Source organism: Mustela nivalis (assembly GCF_964662115.1).
Source record: "Mustela nivalis genome assembly, chromosome: 20".
Classification (NCBI taxonomy): Eukaryota; Metazoa; Chordata; class Mammalia; order Carnivora; family Mustelidae; genus Mustela; species Mustela nivalis.
In genome coordinates this window covers 27,538,550-27,555,354 of record NC_139039.1, presented here as the reverse complement: position 1 = coordinate 27,555,354, position 16,805 = coordinate 27,538,550, and the positions used below count along the sequence as shown (strand labels likewise).

The following is a 16,805-nucleotide window of genomic DNA, read 5'->3' as shown; positions in this document are numbered from 1 at the left end:
ACCACACATTGTCTCCCAGTGGTCAGACTGAGGTTTCTCATCTTATGACACATCCGTTGTCTTGACTTCTGTGGAAACCAAGCCCAGGAAAACGGTCCATTTTTAAGCCCTAAAGGTAGTTCAGGTAGTTTCTAAGTATGGGGATCTGGGGGAGGAAAGAAAATGTCAGTAGGGATTTTCCACCACTTTGGTCTCTCACACAACAAAAGATAGAAACCATCCCAACCAATCCCAAAGGGACTTGATGCCTCTAAGAAGCCTGAACTAAAAATATTTCAGAATATTTGAGAGTTCCCCAAAAACTGTTTAAAGGGAACATTCTACTGTATTTAAAACTCAGTTAATAAAGAACTGAAAGCAAGAGACTTTTCATAAACCCCTCCTCATTCAGTCTGCCTCACCCACCGAGATAGCGTGGTTTCAGGTTAGCCATTTCCAAAGAGCAGTGATCAGCCAAGGGCTGAGGGAAATTTTATTTTTTAACGCAGATGAAAATCAGAGCACAAAATCATTTAAGGCAGTTTTTGATATTCATGTGAAAATGAAAAAAATAAATTTATTTCAGTGAAAGAAACTTCTCCAGAAAGAGCGACCAGATCTAAAAGTTTACACTTAAACAGGCAGACCCTTTATGGAACCTGCTGTTGCACATTTTTGTAGGTCAGGGGAGTTCAGAGGGGACACGATCTGAAGTCTAGCTCATGAAACACAAAGTTGATGCTGGTAAGTAGGTTTTTTTAAGCATTTGCACATGTGCTGTTACATGCACACATGCATGCTCTCACACACACACCTACCAAAATAAGTCTCACAGAAACTGGGCCCAAATCACAAACCCACAAACAGAGCAGCTAAACCTAGCAATTATCTACCATGCATCCACAGATTATCTTTCCTGGGCAAAAGGTCTGAGGGGACCTTTCTCGAAAGAGGATAACTAAATGGCCAATAAGCACATGAAGACACCCAACATTGCGAAGCATCAGGCGAGTGCCAATTGAAACAACAACGAGATACCATTTCCTACCCCCAGGGTGGCTAGATTAAATTATTTAAATAATTAAATAATAAGTTGGCGGTAATGATGTGGAGAAACTGGAGGCTCCCTACATTGCTGGTGGGAATGTCGCCCAGCATAGACACTGTGGAAACCAATTTGGCTATTCTTCAAAAAGTTACACACAGAATGCCCACATGAGCCAGTAATTTCACTCAAAGACTTATAAATAGGCGTTGAAACAAGTATTTATACATGAATGTTCAAAACAGCACTATTCACACTAGCCAAATGTCCACCAACTGATGAATGGATAAAGGAAATGTTGTACATGCACAAAATGGAATATTATTCAGTCACAAAAAGGAATGCAGTATTAACAGGTGCCACAACACGAATGAATCTTGAACGTCACATTCAGTAAAAGAAGCTTTCTACAAAAGGCCACATCGTGAACAGTTCCACTTAAATCCAAAGGGGCAGAAAGCAGATTAGTGAATGCCTTTGTACAAGGAAAGGATGTGAAATGCTTTGCAATGGAAAGTGACTGCTTAATGGCCAAGTGTTTCCTTTTGGGGTGATGACAATACTGGGATTATAGTGATGATGACTGTAGCCAACATTGTGAGCAGAAAAATCCACCAAACTGCACATTCAAAAATAGATAAGTGGCAAATTAAACAGAAACCACATGTAACTTTTGGGGGGGGGGGTGTATAATAGAATTTATTTTTCTTCCTTATCTTTTTTTTAAATTTTATTTTATTTCTTTTCAGTGTTCCAAGATTCATTGTTTATGCACCACATCCAGTGCTCCATGCAATATGTGCCCTCCTTAATATGTGTAAGTTTTAACTAGTTTTTCATATTGCAAAAAAATAAACTGCTACTAAACATATCACATCTCTCTCTCTCTCTCTCTATTTTTTTTAAGATGGTGCTGAAAGACAAAGAAGATAAAACTGGAAGAGATTCTGAGCAGCAAACATTCTGGTCTTCAACCAGTGTGTCCTATAGGATGGTGACGGCGTTTGCTCTGTGTCTGTGTGGACCCCGGGCCATCAGTCTGTGCTACCAGAAGCCCTGCGTGCCCCATTCACAGAGGCTGTTCACACCATGTTTGGAGGGACAGGATGTTCTAGACTCAACCCATGTTTATAGAGAGAGAACTGTGCCTACCTGAGGGAAGGAGAGAGAAGCAGTGCTTGAGTTGACAGGAACATTTACGATTATCTTGAGGAATGCAGAACATACCTTGGCCCTAAGTGGCAACTAGCTCTCTTCATTTCCTCTGCCTCTTCTCTCCCCCAGTGTTTAGAAGATGTTCCAATTTACTCTGCTGTTTTTGCTGGGGCTCCTCACCTTATTCTGAGATGACCTAACATTTAGACAAGTGTGAGCCTGCTTTCAGAGTGAACAGAAGGATAAGGTCTGAAACTATCTGGTGACGCCATAGGCCTGAGGAGTGGCCTCGGCCACCGGGGTCCAGTCCGATCTCCCATATGCAATGAGCACGTCAATAACCAGAGGGGAAATTGATCAGAGCTCTAAGAGAAACAATGAACCTGGTTGTGGCTGCCTCCTTCATTCCTCAAGAAAAGCCCCAGAGAAATCACAAGCAAGCATTTGGACCAACCCAGCAAGGACCTGGTCTCTTCGACAAATCAAAAACAAGAAGTGGGGAAAAAAAAAAAAAAAAGGAGAGGCTACTGTTCATAATCAAGGACAATCAGGAGATACTTCAAGTCTGAACAGCCCTCTCTGGATTCTGACTGAACAGATCAATTGTAAAAAAACACACTCTGGGGAACACAAAGGCATGCTGAATATGGGTGTGCGGTGATGATATTAAAAGTTATGATTAATGAGGAGTAATCTATGGTTAGTCAATTGATAATGGTATTGTGAATATACAGAAAATGGCCTTAAGTCTTACAGACAGACATATGCTGTCACAGAGTTGTTTCCAAATGCCCCCGCACACATGAATACTCTAAATGTCAATAATCTTTAAATCTGGATGTGAATTTCGAAACCACATGAGAATATGCTATACTATTCTTTCTAGTCATTAGACAATTCAAACCTGCCATGTATGTTTATAAATACTCATAATAAAAGTAACAGGGCCAAGCCAAGGCCTTCTGCATGAGCTTGTGCTAATGCATCTTCGCTGAACTTCCTCACTTCTCCCTCAGAGGACACGTGCCATCACCGTCCTCTGCAGCATGCAGATGGAGAACAATTTAAGGCATTTATTAACCACCTATTTGTCTCTTACTAAGAATGTCCCAAATACAATGGACTCTCCACTTGACAGAAACATGCCAACTGCCAACCCAATGTTCTTAAGTCCAATTATCTTCACAGAACAAAGACATGGTATCCAATGTTGCTCCTCTTCAAGTACACATTGTTCTCCCATTTACTCATGGAACAGTGCTCACCCAAAACTTCCTCAGGTGGCCTAGCACCGAGCCAGCAAGCAGCAACATTCAAGACAGGCCTGGACCGCCCGCTGCGGCCATCCAGCATGGAGTAGTTCACCCCAACACCAACACATTCCGAACAAGGCAGCTGAGGCTTAAGTGAGTAACAAAACCAGTCTTCAGTGGGAGAAGAGATTTTACAAAGACCTCAAACCACTCAACACACCATCGGGGATTCTTAGGCAGAATGCTTCTGAGTAAGAAGGAAATAATAGGGGACGCCTGGGTGGCAGTCAGTTAAGCGTCTGCTTTCAGCTCAGGTCATGATCCTGGGGTCCTGGGATGGAGCCCCACATCGGGCTCCCTGCTCAGCAGGGAGTCTGCTTCTCCTTCTCCCTCTACCCCCTGGCCACTCTCTCTCATATAAATAAATAAAATTTTGAAAAAGAAGAAGAAGGAAATAACAGTAAGGTTTCCAGTGAAATCTTTACATGGGCAGAAGAATACCAAAGCCAAAGTGAACAGAAACCTATAAAAAGATGGCTTGAGGAGGTGTAGGTATGGAGAGAAAATGTCCACAGTGACCAGGACAGCCCTGCCTGCGCGTGCAGACACAGCCACAGGCACATTCCGCCCAGGCCCGTGCACGGCCTGCCTGACCGGTCCCCCGGCGCTCCAGCCCCCCGGCCTCATGAGACGCATCATCCGCTGAAGCCATGGTCCGCTCATGTTGAGGCCAGACCAGGTAGGTCAGGGGTCTCCTTTCCCCACCGCTAGAAGAGACCTCACAAGCCAGGGGCCAGGAGGGCCACCTACGAGGGCCCAAGTGTTCCCACGCCCTTTCCAGTCATCTATCAGAAAAACAGGGACAGAGAGGACGGAAGAAAAGGTGTCTGAATGGAGAGTCCCGGTTAGGAAGCAACCATAAGAGGGTGCATTCGTTTCCCAGAGCTCTCCTAACAGCTGCCACAAAGCAGGCAGCTTACACCACAGGAATCCATCCTACCACAGGCATGGAGGCCAGAAATTTAGAAACAAGATGTCAGCAGGGCCGCATTCCCTTCAGAGGCTATAAAGAAATCCAAAATCAAGATGTCGGCCGGGCCACATTCCCCTCAGAGGCTGCAAAGACAATCTTTGCTAGATGCTTCCGGCTTCCGGTGGTCCCAGGCATTCCTTGGCTCATGGCTGCGTCTCCGTAATCTCAACATCTGTCTTCACGCGGCCTTCTGCTCTTCTGTCTTACATGGACACTCGTCACTGGACTGGCCCAGCTAGATACTACCGGGTAATCCTGAGATCATTCATCTTTTCCAAAGACCCTTTTTCCAAGTCAGCTCACATCCAGTTTCCGGGGCCTACGGTGTGGATATATCTTTTGTGGAGAGGGGAGGGGCGAGGGGAGGCACAATTCAATCTACTAGAAGGACAGTTAACTGCACCGTATTAAGTGCCTTCTCGTGCAGGGGACACGATGACACGGTAAGTCTGCCCCTGCATCAGGGCAGCCAAAATTGGTGGATGTACTTTTTAAAAAGGAAAAAAAAATTACTTCTCTTCAGAAACCAGGAACTTCTGTTTCAATGCCACATTCTAAATCAATATAGGTGATGCCATTTTGTTCTTTAAACATAATCCTACTTGGGGCTCCTGGGTGGCTCAGTGGGTTAAAGCCTCTGCCTTCAGCTCAGGTCATGATCTCAGGGTCCTGGGATCGAGCCCTACATTGGGCTCTCTGGAGCCTGCTTCCCTCTTTCTCTCTGCCTGCCCCTCTGCCTACTTGTGATCTCTGCTGTCAAACAAATAAATAAAATCTTTAAAAATATATATATAATCCTACTTAATGTCTCTGTGTCTTGGCTTCCTTGTCTATAAAATGGGAAACATCACAGCATCTCCCCCATTGTGGGGATTGTGTGAGTCAACGCACGTGTCTCACTGAGAGGAGCACCTGGCACTTCATAGGCATTAATTTTTATGATTATTATCATTATCAAGCACCCTACGTTTCTTCAGTTCTCCTTGACGACAGTCTTCCCTCCCCTTCCTGTATCACCACCTGTGGCCTGCTAACCACGCAGGCCAAGACCGGACCTGACTTCTTGTTTGTGTCTTTGGAGCAGGCTAATTACAAAACTCCTCCAGGATACAAATCTGAAACGCCATGGATATAGCTTGCCTAGAAAAAGAAACTATTTGCCGAGAGACCATAAGATAAGGGGCCAGTTCCCATGGAGAGACCATATGGTTTACTTATTTCCATTCACTTGTTACCCCCACCTTGTTTCAGAAAAGGACCCACCACTGAAACCGATGCACTCAAATACAATACCATTCCAGTTAAAACAAGTGAAAAAAAAAAAATAAGTGGGTGAGGGAAAAAGAGATAAGGCTCAAGAGATATCTGAAAAGATAAGACAAAGCCAGGAGAGATAGGAGTAAGCACAATGTTATAGGACCCTCCACACTTGTTAGAAGTGGGCCACAATCAAGCTCGAGGCTCTTAAGCACGCCATACGAGGAGAAAGCCTGACCAGCTGAATTATTCATCGGGTCCTTGAGATGAAAATGAGGAGGAGGCAGAAGAGGAAAAAGAAATTTACTCAGAAGAACTGTGATATTCCTGGTAGCGGGAGAGAAGCTTTTCCCTTGGGCCCTCTTCAAGAAGGCGTGATATATTAGTGGCTTTTCTGGTGATAACTATATATTTTCAGGTGTTCTTCATTTTGACAACCACTCTCTCCCTGTTTCACTCCTCTAACAGGTAGGATCAATTAGATTGAGAGTCTGAGGTTGGTAAAGTAAGGGAGGATCTATGTACGTGTGTGTGGTGTGTGTGTATACATGGAGGGTTGTAAATGACAGCCTGCTTTCTTAGGACCACATCACGTGTTTCGTGATAAAAAAGGAGACCCTTTTTTTTTTTAAGATGAAAAAACCAGAAAGTTCTCTTTACCCAGATAATACTGAGAAGAGAGCCAAGAAGTTTCCTTCCCAACACAGAACCCCAGAGTTTCCATGTTCTCCAATCCTAGAAGCCAGGGGAAGCAAGAGAGGCATTTAGAGAAAGAAGGGGGTCAGAATCATTAAAGAATAACACAGATCATTTTAGGTTGGTTGGTTTTGTAATTAACAAGCATAAGATTTTGAACACAAATAACACAATTTTACTTTTTGGCCGTCTCCAGGCTCATCTTTTAGTAAGTACCTCTCTCTCTCTCTCTCTCACACACACACGGCCACCAGCACACGTACCTTGTTAAGCCACTTCAGCCCAGGTATCGTATTCGAATTGATCTGTTCCTCCAGCCACGGGCGCATTCGCATCCTTTCCACTGGCATGGTACCCTTTGCAGAAGAGAAACACAGCATTAGGTAATTCTGGTAATGACCGTCAGGTCTGACAAGTTCTACACCCCTGCCTGACCCTCTTCCACTGTCCCCTTCCCCAAAACCGCACAGCTGACAGGCACAGGGGATCGGAGGGCCAGGCCGGCTGTGAGGGGTCTCTGCCCGCTGAGGCACACTCAGTCCCAAGGAGCCGTCTCAGTGGGGCGATGGTTCGGGCTAAGCATGCTCTCAGCTGAGAACGTCCCATGGGTGTAGGCGGCCTGGACTGGCAAAAAGCCTGGACACCCGAGTGACCTGGCCTAAAGAGAGATAGCCCTATCCCAACCCGGTGGTGTTGACAACAGACCTCTTCTGTGTATCAGGCGGGTATTGGGGAGACCAGCAGTTTACAAGTAACTTTTGGGTGTTACCTTTCCAAGAGCCCAGGGTGGACCCAGCAAAACAGTTGTGGGAAACAGTGCTTAGAACCAACTCATGGCTCTCAGGCATCAAGGTGACACAAATGTTCTGAACCGCAAATGTTCATACTTGAATGTCGAAAAGCATCCATTCACTTGGTATGCTATCTACTTCCAGAGCCCAGCGGCATCTTTGGCCTGGCTTCAGCTCGGGGCTCAGGTTCATGTCCTCTCTTGCTCCCTCCCTCAAGGGTCTCCCATCATGGCCACGTCCTTCTGACCCGAGATCCTCCTCCCTCTCCTTTAACTGACCTTCCCTCTGGAAATGGCTGCCTGGCCTAAACACGGTTCTGGTCCCAGCCCGCACACTGCCTCTCTTCCCTCCTTGCGGAAACATTTCTAGATAGTCTTTCCCTTGGCCACTCAAATACATCCAGAGTTCAGTCACTGACGAAGGGCTATCTAGCACTCATCTTCATCCTATTTGCATGTAATTTAAATGGGATGTGGGATTCAAAAGCAAAGATGAGGTCCATTCAAGCCTTCCCTCTACAAAACTTCACGGGCAATGGGACATCATCTTCTTTTCAACCCTTAGCTGTGTCTTCCTTCTTTTATTCATTTCTTCCTCCAAAAATGAACTCCGAAAATTCTATTGGGATGAACTTGGGTTGCAAAGATCAAAGTCTCGGTCACTCTCTCTTCTAGCTTGCGGGAAACTTCTCTCCCCTCCATGCCTCCCCCAGCTCATGCCAGCGTGCGAGCATCACCATGTAAACCATCTGTGACCACAGCCTTGGCCTCGAGAGCCTGATGACATTCTAGAACTCGACCCTAGAACCCGCACATCTCTCCCAGTTCAGATCTGCTGCAGGTGCCCCCTCAGATTCCTTGCTCACACCATGCTCTCTGCTCCTCCTTCCCAGGCCCTCCCGCTCCTCCCCCATCCTCCAAGACCCAGTTTCTGCTCTCCTTCTCCAGAGGCCTTCCCAGACCACTCCCACCTGAAGAAATCCTCCTCTTGGACTTCCCCAAAAGTCACTGACAGTTCTGATGGTCTGCCAAGCTGGGCTGCCATTGCTGGTTGGCCCTGTCCACTCATGTGGAGGCTTCAGGCCACCATTCTTTGAGATAAGTAACAAGAAGCTCAGGGACCCCAGGGGGCTCCCACGGCACCACTCCTCTGAGTGGTTCCCAAGTCATTCTAGTCCTTTGTGCATTCAACCCACCTTTTCAAGGTCATTTGTTGAGAACAATATTCCAGGAACAGGAAAAGGCAAGACATCCTCTAGCATCTAAAAACTCCTAGTCTAATAGGGGACAGGAAGGAAGAGATGACCATACCACACGAAGAGTCCTGCGTACGGAACGAGACTAGAAAGCAGCCGGCAACAGGAAGGGTGCCCGAGACAGGGCCCGGAAAGCCCTGCCTCGGGATTGTGTTCATCATCCCAAGACTGGAGGGGAAACTGGGGATTGAGGAAAATGAATGATACAATCAATTTTGTGGACAGTGGATGCCAAAATCCAGACCAGTACACCACAGCAATACACTCTATTTATCGGGCACACAAATATTGACTTGGCAGGTCTAGGTGAGCCCTGTGATTCTCTATTTCTAATAAGCTCCAAAGTCCTTGGACCAGGCTCTGAGGAGCAAGGCTCTAGATTGACTTCTATTTTTACTTGCGAGCCACCTGCTCTTCTGTGCTCTTCCTGAAAAGTCTGGTCATTCTGGCAGGCAGACCCCCTCCATTACGCTGAAAGTATCACGTTCTGTATCACCTGTCAGTCCATCCCTTATTTACATGCCGTGCCTTTCTAACAAGGACACAGCTCAGCCAAACCTCGGGCTCTCACTTACCTAGCCAAAATACCATGGAAATCACACACGTAAAAAATGTTCTAAATCTTGAGTCAGGACTGTCATTAATCATAAGCAGATTTTTAGGAAAAGCAAAGATAGCAAGTACCACCTAATCAGAGTAGGATCAACTCTGCTACAAAGGGCTTTTCTTATTTCGGGTTCTACGTTTCATCTTGTTTTAAACACCTAGGACTTCCCCCAATGTTACACACCGAAAAAAATAATAATCCTTTTACATGAAGCTACTTCCTCTAATTATACTTGACCTTACAGCCTCGTCCTATGTCCCACACACTAAACAGGTAATATACCAGTGGTCTCGCCATATGACACAGAAGAAAACAGGTTCCATCTGACATAGGTCTCCTACGACTATCACAAGTTGAATGCACGTTCTGACTTCTGCAGAAGAAAGCAAAGGTGGAATTCTACATTGAGCCTAGCGCCAGAAACTCATAGTTTGATACAAAAAATTAATGAAATTTCCAAAGATTAAACAGCTAGGAGGACAGTCACAGAGAGTCAGAGGCTAGATACTGAGAAAAGAGGCTTCCTTGGCATGCATTTTCTAGCTTCTGTCAATGAAATTCACGGTGACAGATGGGTCTTTCTTCTGGAAGGCAAGTTTCCCATAGGCACCTGGTTCCATGGGCCACAGGAAACTTGAACAGAGTTGAGAAAGGTGTGGAACAGGTTAAAAAGACAAAGATGTGCTATTTTTGGCAAGAGAATCATATTCCACCAGAAATCGAAGACACTCGTGTCCCAGTCCTGACCTTATCATTACTGGCATGTTTCCTTGGGCTAGTCACCCACCCTCTGGTCCGCACTCCAATGATGTAGGAAAATGAGAGGTTTCAAAAAGATAATTTCTCAAGTGATCTACGAATCTAGGAATCCTTTTGTGACATGAAGGCTCATAATCTGATTTACCTTTTGTGTAAGCTTCTACGCTTATACAGTGGGTTGGTTTTTAAGAATGAAATGCTTGGCGGGCACCTGGGTGGCTCAGTTGGTTAGGCCTCTGCCTTCGGCTCAGGTCGTGATCTCAGGGTCCTGGGATCGAGCCCCGTGTTGGGCTCTCTGCTTGGCAGGGAGCCTGCTTCCCCCTATCTCTCTGGCTACTTGTGATCTCTCTCTGTCAAATAAATAACTAAAATCTTTAAGAAAAAAAAAAAAAAGAGTGAAGTGCTTGGGGCACCTGGGTGGCTCAGTCATTTAAGGGTCTGACTCTTGATTTCAGCTCAGGTCATGACCTCAGGGTCCTGGGATCAAGCCCTACACCCCGCTCCTCACTCAGCAGGAAGTCTGCTTAAGGATTCTCTCTCCCTCTCCTGTCCCCATCCTGATCGCATGTGCTCTCTATTGTTCTCAAATAAATAAGTAAATCTTTTTTTTTTTTAAGTGAAATGCTGAAATTATGGCTCTTCAAGCCTAAAATACGAAGCATCTACCCTCGAGCCCGACAAAGGCACTTTCTAAAATCACCTGTCATTACTCCTTTGAGATGTGGGACTGGGATCATCTTTTAAACCCATGGCATTAGCCTCTACATCAGTTCAGTACACGGTGGGTATTTAGAATATTACTGGCACCGGTGTTGCTGCATGAATGCAAGCTACTCCCCAAGACTCCTAGGAAGTGAACAGCGCCCCGTGAGGTTGACAATGGTAGGGTCACCCTCAGAGTCAGTAACGGCAGTCATGAATTTTAACCTAAATAACTGAATCTTGGATCTTGGAATAGTAACAGCAATGGCTACTATTTACTGAGCACATACTATATGCCAACCCATTAAAACCAGAGTTTTTCTGAGTTTCCTGTGTAATTCTTACAACCCTAGAAGGTAGGGACTTTAGTGTTCCATATTACAGATGACCGGATAGGTAAAGGAAGTACTGAAAGGCAATCTCCTAGTCAGTAGGAGAGCCAAGACTCTCATTCTGATCTCCCTGAAACGCTCAAGCTTCAGAAACCCTAACACCTGCTTTTTTTCTTACTCTAGAAAGCACTCAGTTATGTTGGTCTTTTAACTCTTCTACTTAACTGAGCCTTTCCCAACTCCTGTCTGTTTTGCATACCACTGACATATTAAATTTCCTAAAATACCACTTAAATCATGTTAATGTTCTGTTCCAGTGACTTCTAAACATCCCTGCTGGATTTAAGATAATAAAATCCTTGGCTGGGGGAGGCAGTGTGCTTTTGGTAATGACACAATAGGTAATTCAGACCTAACTCTCAAGGCGAATAACAAGAAAACCTACACAAAACATGTTTTTCAAAATCTGTTTAGAAGAATCAGAGAACTAACAAGGCAGTAAAGAATTAGGAGAGGAGGATCTGGGAAAAGAAAGAAACCCAGGAAGGTAAACCTGACATTTGGCACGTTCTTCTCCCAGCCTTGGGGCATCTGCTGATTCCTTAATAGGAGACTACAGGGCATGTAGAAACTGAGCAAAGCTTCTGACACGTTTGTTCATTCGGGGGACCAAGGGGGACAATGAAGATCAGGACCTAAGTAGGAAAGGGAGTGCAGGCAACCAAACACACACACACACACACACACACACATACACACACAAGCTTCATTTGGGATAAAACTAACTGGAAATAGACTAACCACAAAGACAGAAGCCTAGCTTTGAATCACTTCAATCCCTGATCAAATTAAAATGATCTGGAACTCCCAGAAGTAAACGTAATCATATCTTGAGGAAGACAACATTATCCTAGGATTTATATTATCTCTGGAGTTTTTCATCCACACAATCAATATAGTTGAGAATACAAGGATAAAAGACAACAACAACAAAAAAAAGTCAATGAAATATGGACAATAAAAACAGACCCACAGGGATTCAGACACAGGTCTTAAACAGATTTAAGGGATACACAGGTACCAAAAGTTTTCAGACACAGTTTTTGAGACAAGTATGCCTAACGTGTTCAATAGCCTTTAAAACAAGTATGCCTACATAACAAGACAAGATGGACAACGTTGGCCAAGAACTAGAAACGAAAAAAGAAATTCTAGGACTAAAAGGCAAATAATTAAAATTAAGAACTCACCAGATGGTTTTACTAATAGATTAGACACCATGATAAAATAAAACAAGAAGAAGAAGACAGGTCAGAAGGAAATAAACAGAATGAAGCACTTAGAGACCACAGGGTGAAAATGTTATCTTCCAACCACAGATTTAATAATTTACTACAAACCCCAAACAGACAAATACAAATAACACCACACTACAGTATGCATGCTGGAAAACAAAACCGTAGCAAAAAATCTTAAAGACAGCCAGGGGAAAAAAACAGGCATCACCTTCGAAGATCATACAACAAAACCTCAAGACCCAGAAGCTTTAGGGCAGTTACTCCACAGAAACTATGGGAGACAAAAGACAATGGAAAGGTGTCTGTAATGTACTGGCAGAAAAAGCTGCTATTTTAAAAATCTGAGCTACAGCAAAAACAGCAGCCCCACAGCTCGTCAGTTTCCAGTTATAGGGGCACAGGAGGTGGTTCAAAATTAGGGAAGACAGCCGAGAGTATGGGTGCTATGCCACAAATATGAAGGGCTTCAGCGTGAGTCTGACCACAGCAGCGCTCCATCCCGTTTCTTCAGCACCTGCGACATTGATCTGCTCTTATTAGTAACCTGCCAGGGCTCTTGTCACCACACAGCCATGTGCCCACCCCTCCTACAAGCCTACAGAAATGCAGCCCTTCTAACAGAAGCTAGCTCCAATCTCTTTTCATCTACGAAACCTCTCACCGCTCTAACCAGTGAACCCTCTCCTCCTATGGCAGCCGAGTCATCCAAGGTATCACAAATATTTATTAGTAAACACATATTTATTGCAAGGAACTTTGCTAAGTGCTAGGGAGGATTCAGAGATGTGTAAGACACGATCACTAGCCTCAAGGAATGAGTAAGTTAACTGGGGGTATGAGACATAAATTCTATAAAGCGACCTAATAATACTCTAATTACGATAATAAAAGACTGCACTAGAGATCAGAAGGCAGTATATGATTAATTTCCAACTACGTGAACTAGTTCGTGAGGAATCCATAAATCGTCATGGGATGCATTGGTAAGGCAAAGCTTTGCGGCACAGTTAGAGCTTCCAGGATGGGGAAGAACAGTCCAGGCACGACAGGGTGGCAAGCAAGTCAGGCAAAGGCGAAGGCTAGTATAAAGGGCAGAGGCAGGACGGGGTAAGATGGGTTTGCAGATGTGGGCGGAGCAACGGACTTGGGCATCGGTGTGGGCGGAGCTGCGTGAGAATCAGCGAGCAGGTGAGCAGGGGAGCATCGCGGGCTGGGTGGTTTACAGAAATCATCGCTCACCCACACACCGACCATTATCAGTTACATACTATTATCCCCATTTTAGGGAGGAGGAAAAGTATAGCTTGAAAAGGTAACTTTAAAAAAAAAGGAAGGAAGAAAGAAAGAAAGAAAAAAAAGAAAGAAAGAAAGAAAGAAAGAAAGAAAGAAAAAGAGAAAGAAAGAAAGAAAAGGAAACCATGTCCCAGCCGCCTAAGCCCCTAGAAAAGGGACGGAGGCCTATACCCCATCACCCAGCTTCTGTATAGAAGGTCCAAAAATATTGGCTGTGCGCCTGAGATCAGCCGTGTGCAGCAGTCACACAGGGGCAAACCGAGGCGAGGAGATGAGCCAGAGGCAACTGCTCTCTGGTCCAAGGCGCTGGCCGTGGGAACGCAAGTGGCAACACCCGCGCAGGAATGTACTTGGGGCATTTCCTAATAACTTTTCCTGGCTATACGGTAATCTTTTCCCAAATGCGAGGGACTCTTGCATGAATATTCTAACTCCTCACACCGACCTTTGTACCCTTTTGGCAAAAGCTGAAAATTCAAGCTCAAAATTATGTGAATTGAAAGGAAGCTGGCGTTGCGAACTGAAAAGCCTCGTCACCACCATCCCTTGGCCCCATCACCTGGTCCAAGTGCTTCCTGGGAATCAGCCCCTGGGCCAGGGCTTTTCATGCATTAGTCCATTTAATCTTCAAACATGCTAGATGAGGTAGAGTGGCTTATCCCCATTCTACAGGTGAAGAAATGGAGCTGCCTACCAAGCTGCACAGCTATTAGGCGGTCAAGCTAGGATTTGAACCCACATCCACCTCATGCGAAAGAAGATGCCAGAAACCCCCCAGGCCAGTGTTTTTCCAAACGCTGCGTCATGAAATCAATGCATGGCACTATAGTTTTCAGGTAAGTGAACGCACAATACAAACGATGAGAGTTCCCCCAATAAGGGTAAGGTTGTTTTATTAAGCTTTTTTAAAAAACCAATTTTATCTTATATTATCCTGGTACTATGGTTAAAAAGGGTATAAAATGCATTTTACTGGGCCGAATCGCTCCCCAGCTGTGGATACAGATGTGTGTGCACCTGTGGGTGGCTGGGCGGGTGGGTCATAGTGGAAAGTAGGAAGCAGAAGAGAAGGATATAGCAAACCTTAGAACCCTAAAAAGACTCCTGGAAGACAGAAGTGAAAAGCACGAGAGAAGTTGAACAGCAAGTGTCCGGCATGAAAAGACTGTGTTCAGAGCTAAGTAACAGACTCGGGTTTGAGACCCACCCAGTTGGCAATCCTTAACACTTGTCTGCCTACAGCATTCCCACCACTCGGCACACTCTGGTGGGACCATGGAGGATGAAGTCAGCAATTCCAGTCATGAAATCGGGAAGACATTTGAACCCTGGTTTGAGCACCAGACCCAGAAAAAACATGCCTCTCGCTGTACATGTTACCTGCACCAATGCAGAACCAACGTCAAAAGTCGTATTAAACTGCAGGAGTGTTGATACGCAAGGGAAATCAACTGTGTGATGTCTACTATTGTCAGTGATGCAACCCTCATTCCAGGCACTTACTGTTTTATTTTACTCAACTTTTGAAGATGTGCGTCACAGATTCCTTTAATAATTTTAGTAAGCCACTTTTTCTCAAGGTTTTAAGCAATTCAAGCATGAATTCTCCATTCTCCTACAATGTGGGTTTTTCAAGAGCTCAACCTTGGAGCGCCTGGGTGGCTCAGATGGTAAAGCGTCTATCTTCGGCTCAGGTCATGATCTCTGGGTCCTGGGATGGAGCCCCGCATCAGGCTCCCTGCTCACTGGGGAGTCTGCTTCCCCCTCTCTCTTTCTTCTTCTGCCCCTCCTCCCTGCTCATTCTCTGTCTCTCAAATAAATAAAAAATAAAATTAAAAAAAAAAAAAAGAGCTCGACCTTGAAAAATGGGGGCAGGATTGCCAGAAATGGCTACCCTCGATGTATCAGCACCACTCGTTATACTTTTCTATTCACCTATACCAGCACCCGCCAAAATGCCTGTGCTACATTAGTACCAGGGGAACTTTTTTAAAATTTTTTTTAAATTTTTTTGACAGAGAGAGAGAGATGACAGGCAGAGAGGCAGGTGGGGCAAGGGAGGGGAGAAGCAGGCCCTCTGCTGAGCAGAGAGCCCAATGCGGGGCTCGATCCCAGAACCCCCAAGATCATGACCTGAGCTGAAGGCAGATGCTTAACCTAACCCACTGAGCCACCCAGGTGTCCCATTACCTGGGGAATTTAAAAAAAAAAAGAAAAGACTCCCTGGTCCCATCTTAGACTCGCTGAATAAGAATTTCCAGGGATTAGGAACCAGGGATTTTTTTTTTTTTTTTTAAATCCCAGGGCAATTTGGATATGCCGCTACACAGATATCACAGTCATTCAGTCCCATCAGCTCAATGGCCTTCTAGATCCCGTATGCATAATAAACATCTCCAAATGAGTCATAGGAGAATGAGGACGCCAATGGTGAATAGATTTCATCATGAATAGAATATAAATACATATGAAATTAGAATTCTAAAATGCCTTTAAATACCACGGAACAAGTTTCCCATACTGAGAATCATCCAAATTATAGTTTTGCATATTCACCGTTCCACCCACAATTTTCTTATTGGACGTGTTTTCTATATCTTTTCAGAAGATATTACCATAGCTATTTTTGAAATATTTCCCTGTCTCTGACCACAAACTACTCTGGTACCTGCAACAGTGTGACTGAGCCTCTGATAGTAACTCTGATAGCATCATTGCAACCGAAACTGACGGATGGCCTCCATGTGTGTGCTCGAAAGACACCAAAAGGTATCAATGGTTTTCCGTACTGTTGGTGAGCCAACGGTCATTCTAGGAAACTGTTCTCAGTGCAGCCTAAAGAGAACAGGGGTTCTCTCCATCTAGAGAGCAAGCCTGGAAGGAAACGGGGGACACAATCTGTCTATGTAGACCTGTGCTTTTTGGAGAAGGGGCCCAGAGCCCTGCCCTCCATCCCTGCCTAACGACCCCCACTCCCCTGTCCCCTCTTCCCAGAGAACCCACTCTCTGGCCCCACTCTCTGCCCAACACAGCTACTCTAGCACTTCTCCCCTACAAATGGGTCTCACTTCCTCCCTCTTGCTTGCTCATGTGGCACAAACTCATGCCAGGGCTGAAGAAGGCCCAGTCCTGACACCACCATGACACGTTGATGGTTTATCACATCACCTGAGCATTCAAATTCCTGCACGTCTTTTTTGCTCCTCCCTCATCAGCCCCTGTCACTGTTCCCCACGGCAGTGATCTCGGATCTTTCCATCCTCGCTCTGTCTAATTCACCTTCACACTCACTGATCCCAGCAAAGGCTCCTGCCTCTCCCTTCAGAGAGAAAAACAGATGCCACCGGCCT

The 16,805-nt window shown here is 45.2% G+C and overlaps 1 protein-coding gene and 1 long non-coding RNA gene across 9 annotated transcripts in view; one reads left to right on the top strand and one right to left on the bottom strand.

Moving 5' to 3' along the window:
• Positions 1-16,805, bottom strand: part of IRF2 (interferon regulatory factor 2) — an 82,453-nt gene that overhangs the window by 33,718 nt on the left and 31,930 nt on the right. For 7 of the 8 annotated variants that reach the window (XM_082715737.1, XM_082715739.1, XM_082715740.1 and 4 more), the window contains one exon: positions 6,682-6,774. In XM_082715737.1, coding sequence (XP_082571863.1) covers positions 6,682-6,768 — 87 coding nt within the window. In that variant the 5' untranslated portion in view covers positions 6,769-6,774. Of the gene's footprint in view, positions 1-6,681; positions 6,775-8,404; positions 8,476-16,805 lie in introns of those variants that run through there. The other variant, XM_082715736.1, reaches the window with a different exon arrangement.
• Positions 13,593-16,805, top strand: part of LOC309855458 — a 265,355-nt gene continuing 262,142 nt past the window's right edge. Inside the window, exon 1 of the long non-coding RNA XR_014306815.1 lies at positions 13,593-15,502. This is a non-coding gene — a long non-coding RNA (uncharacterized lncRNA). The remainder of the gene's footprint in view (positions 15,503-16,805) is intronic.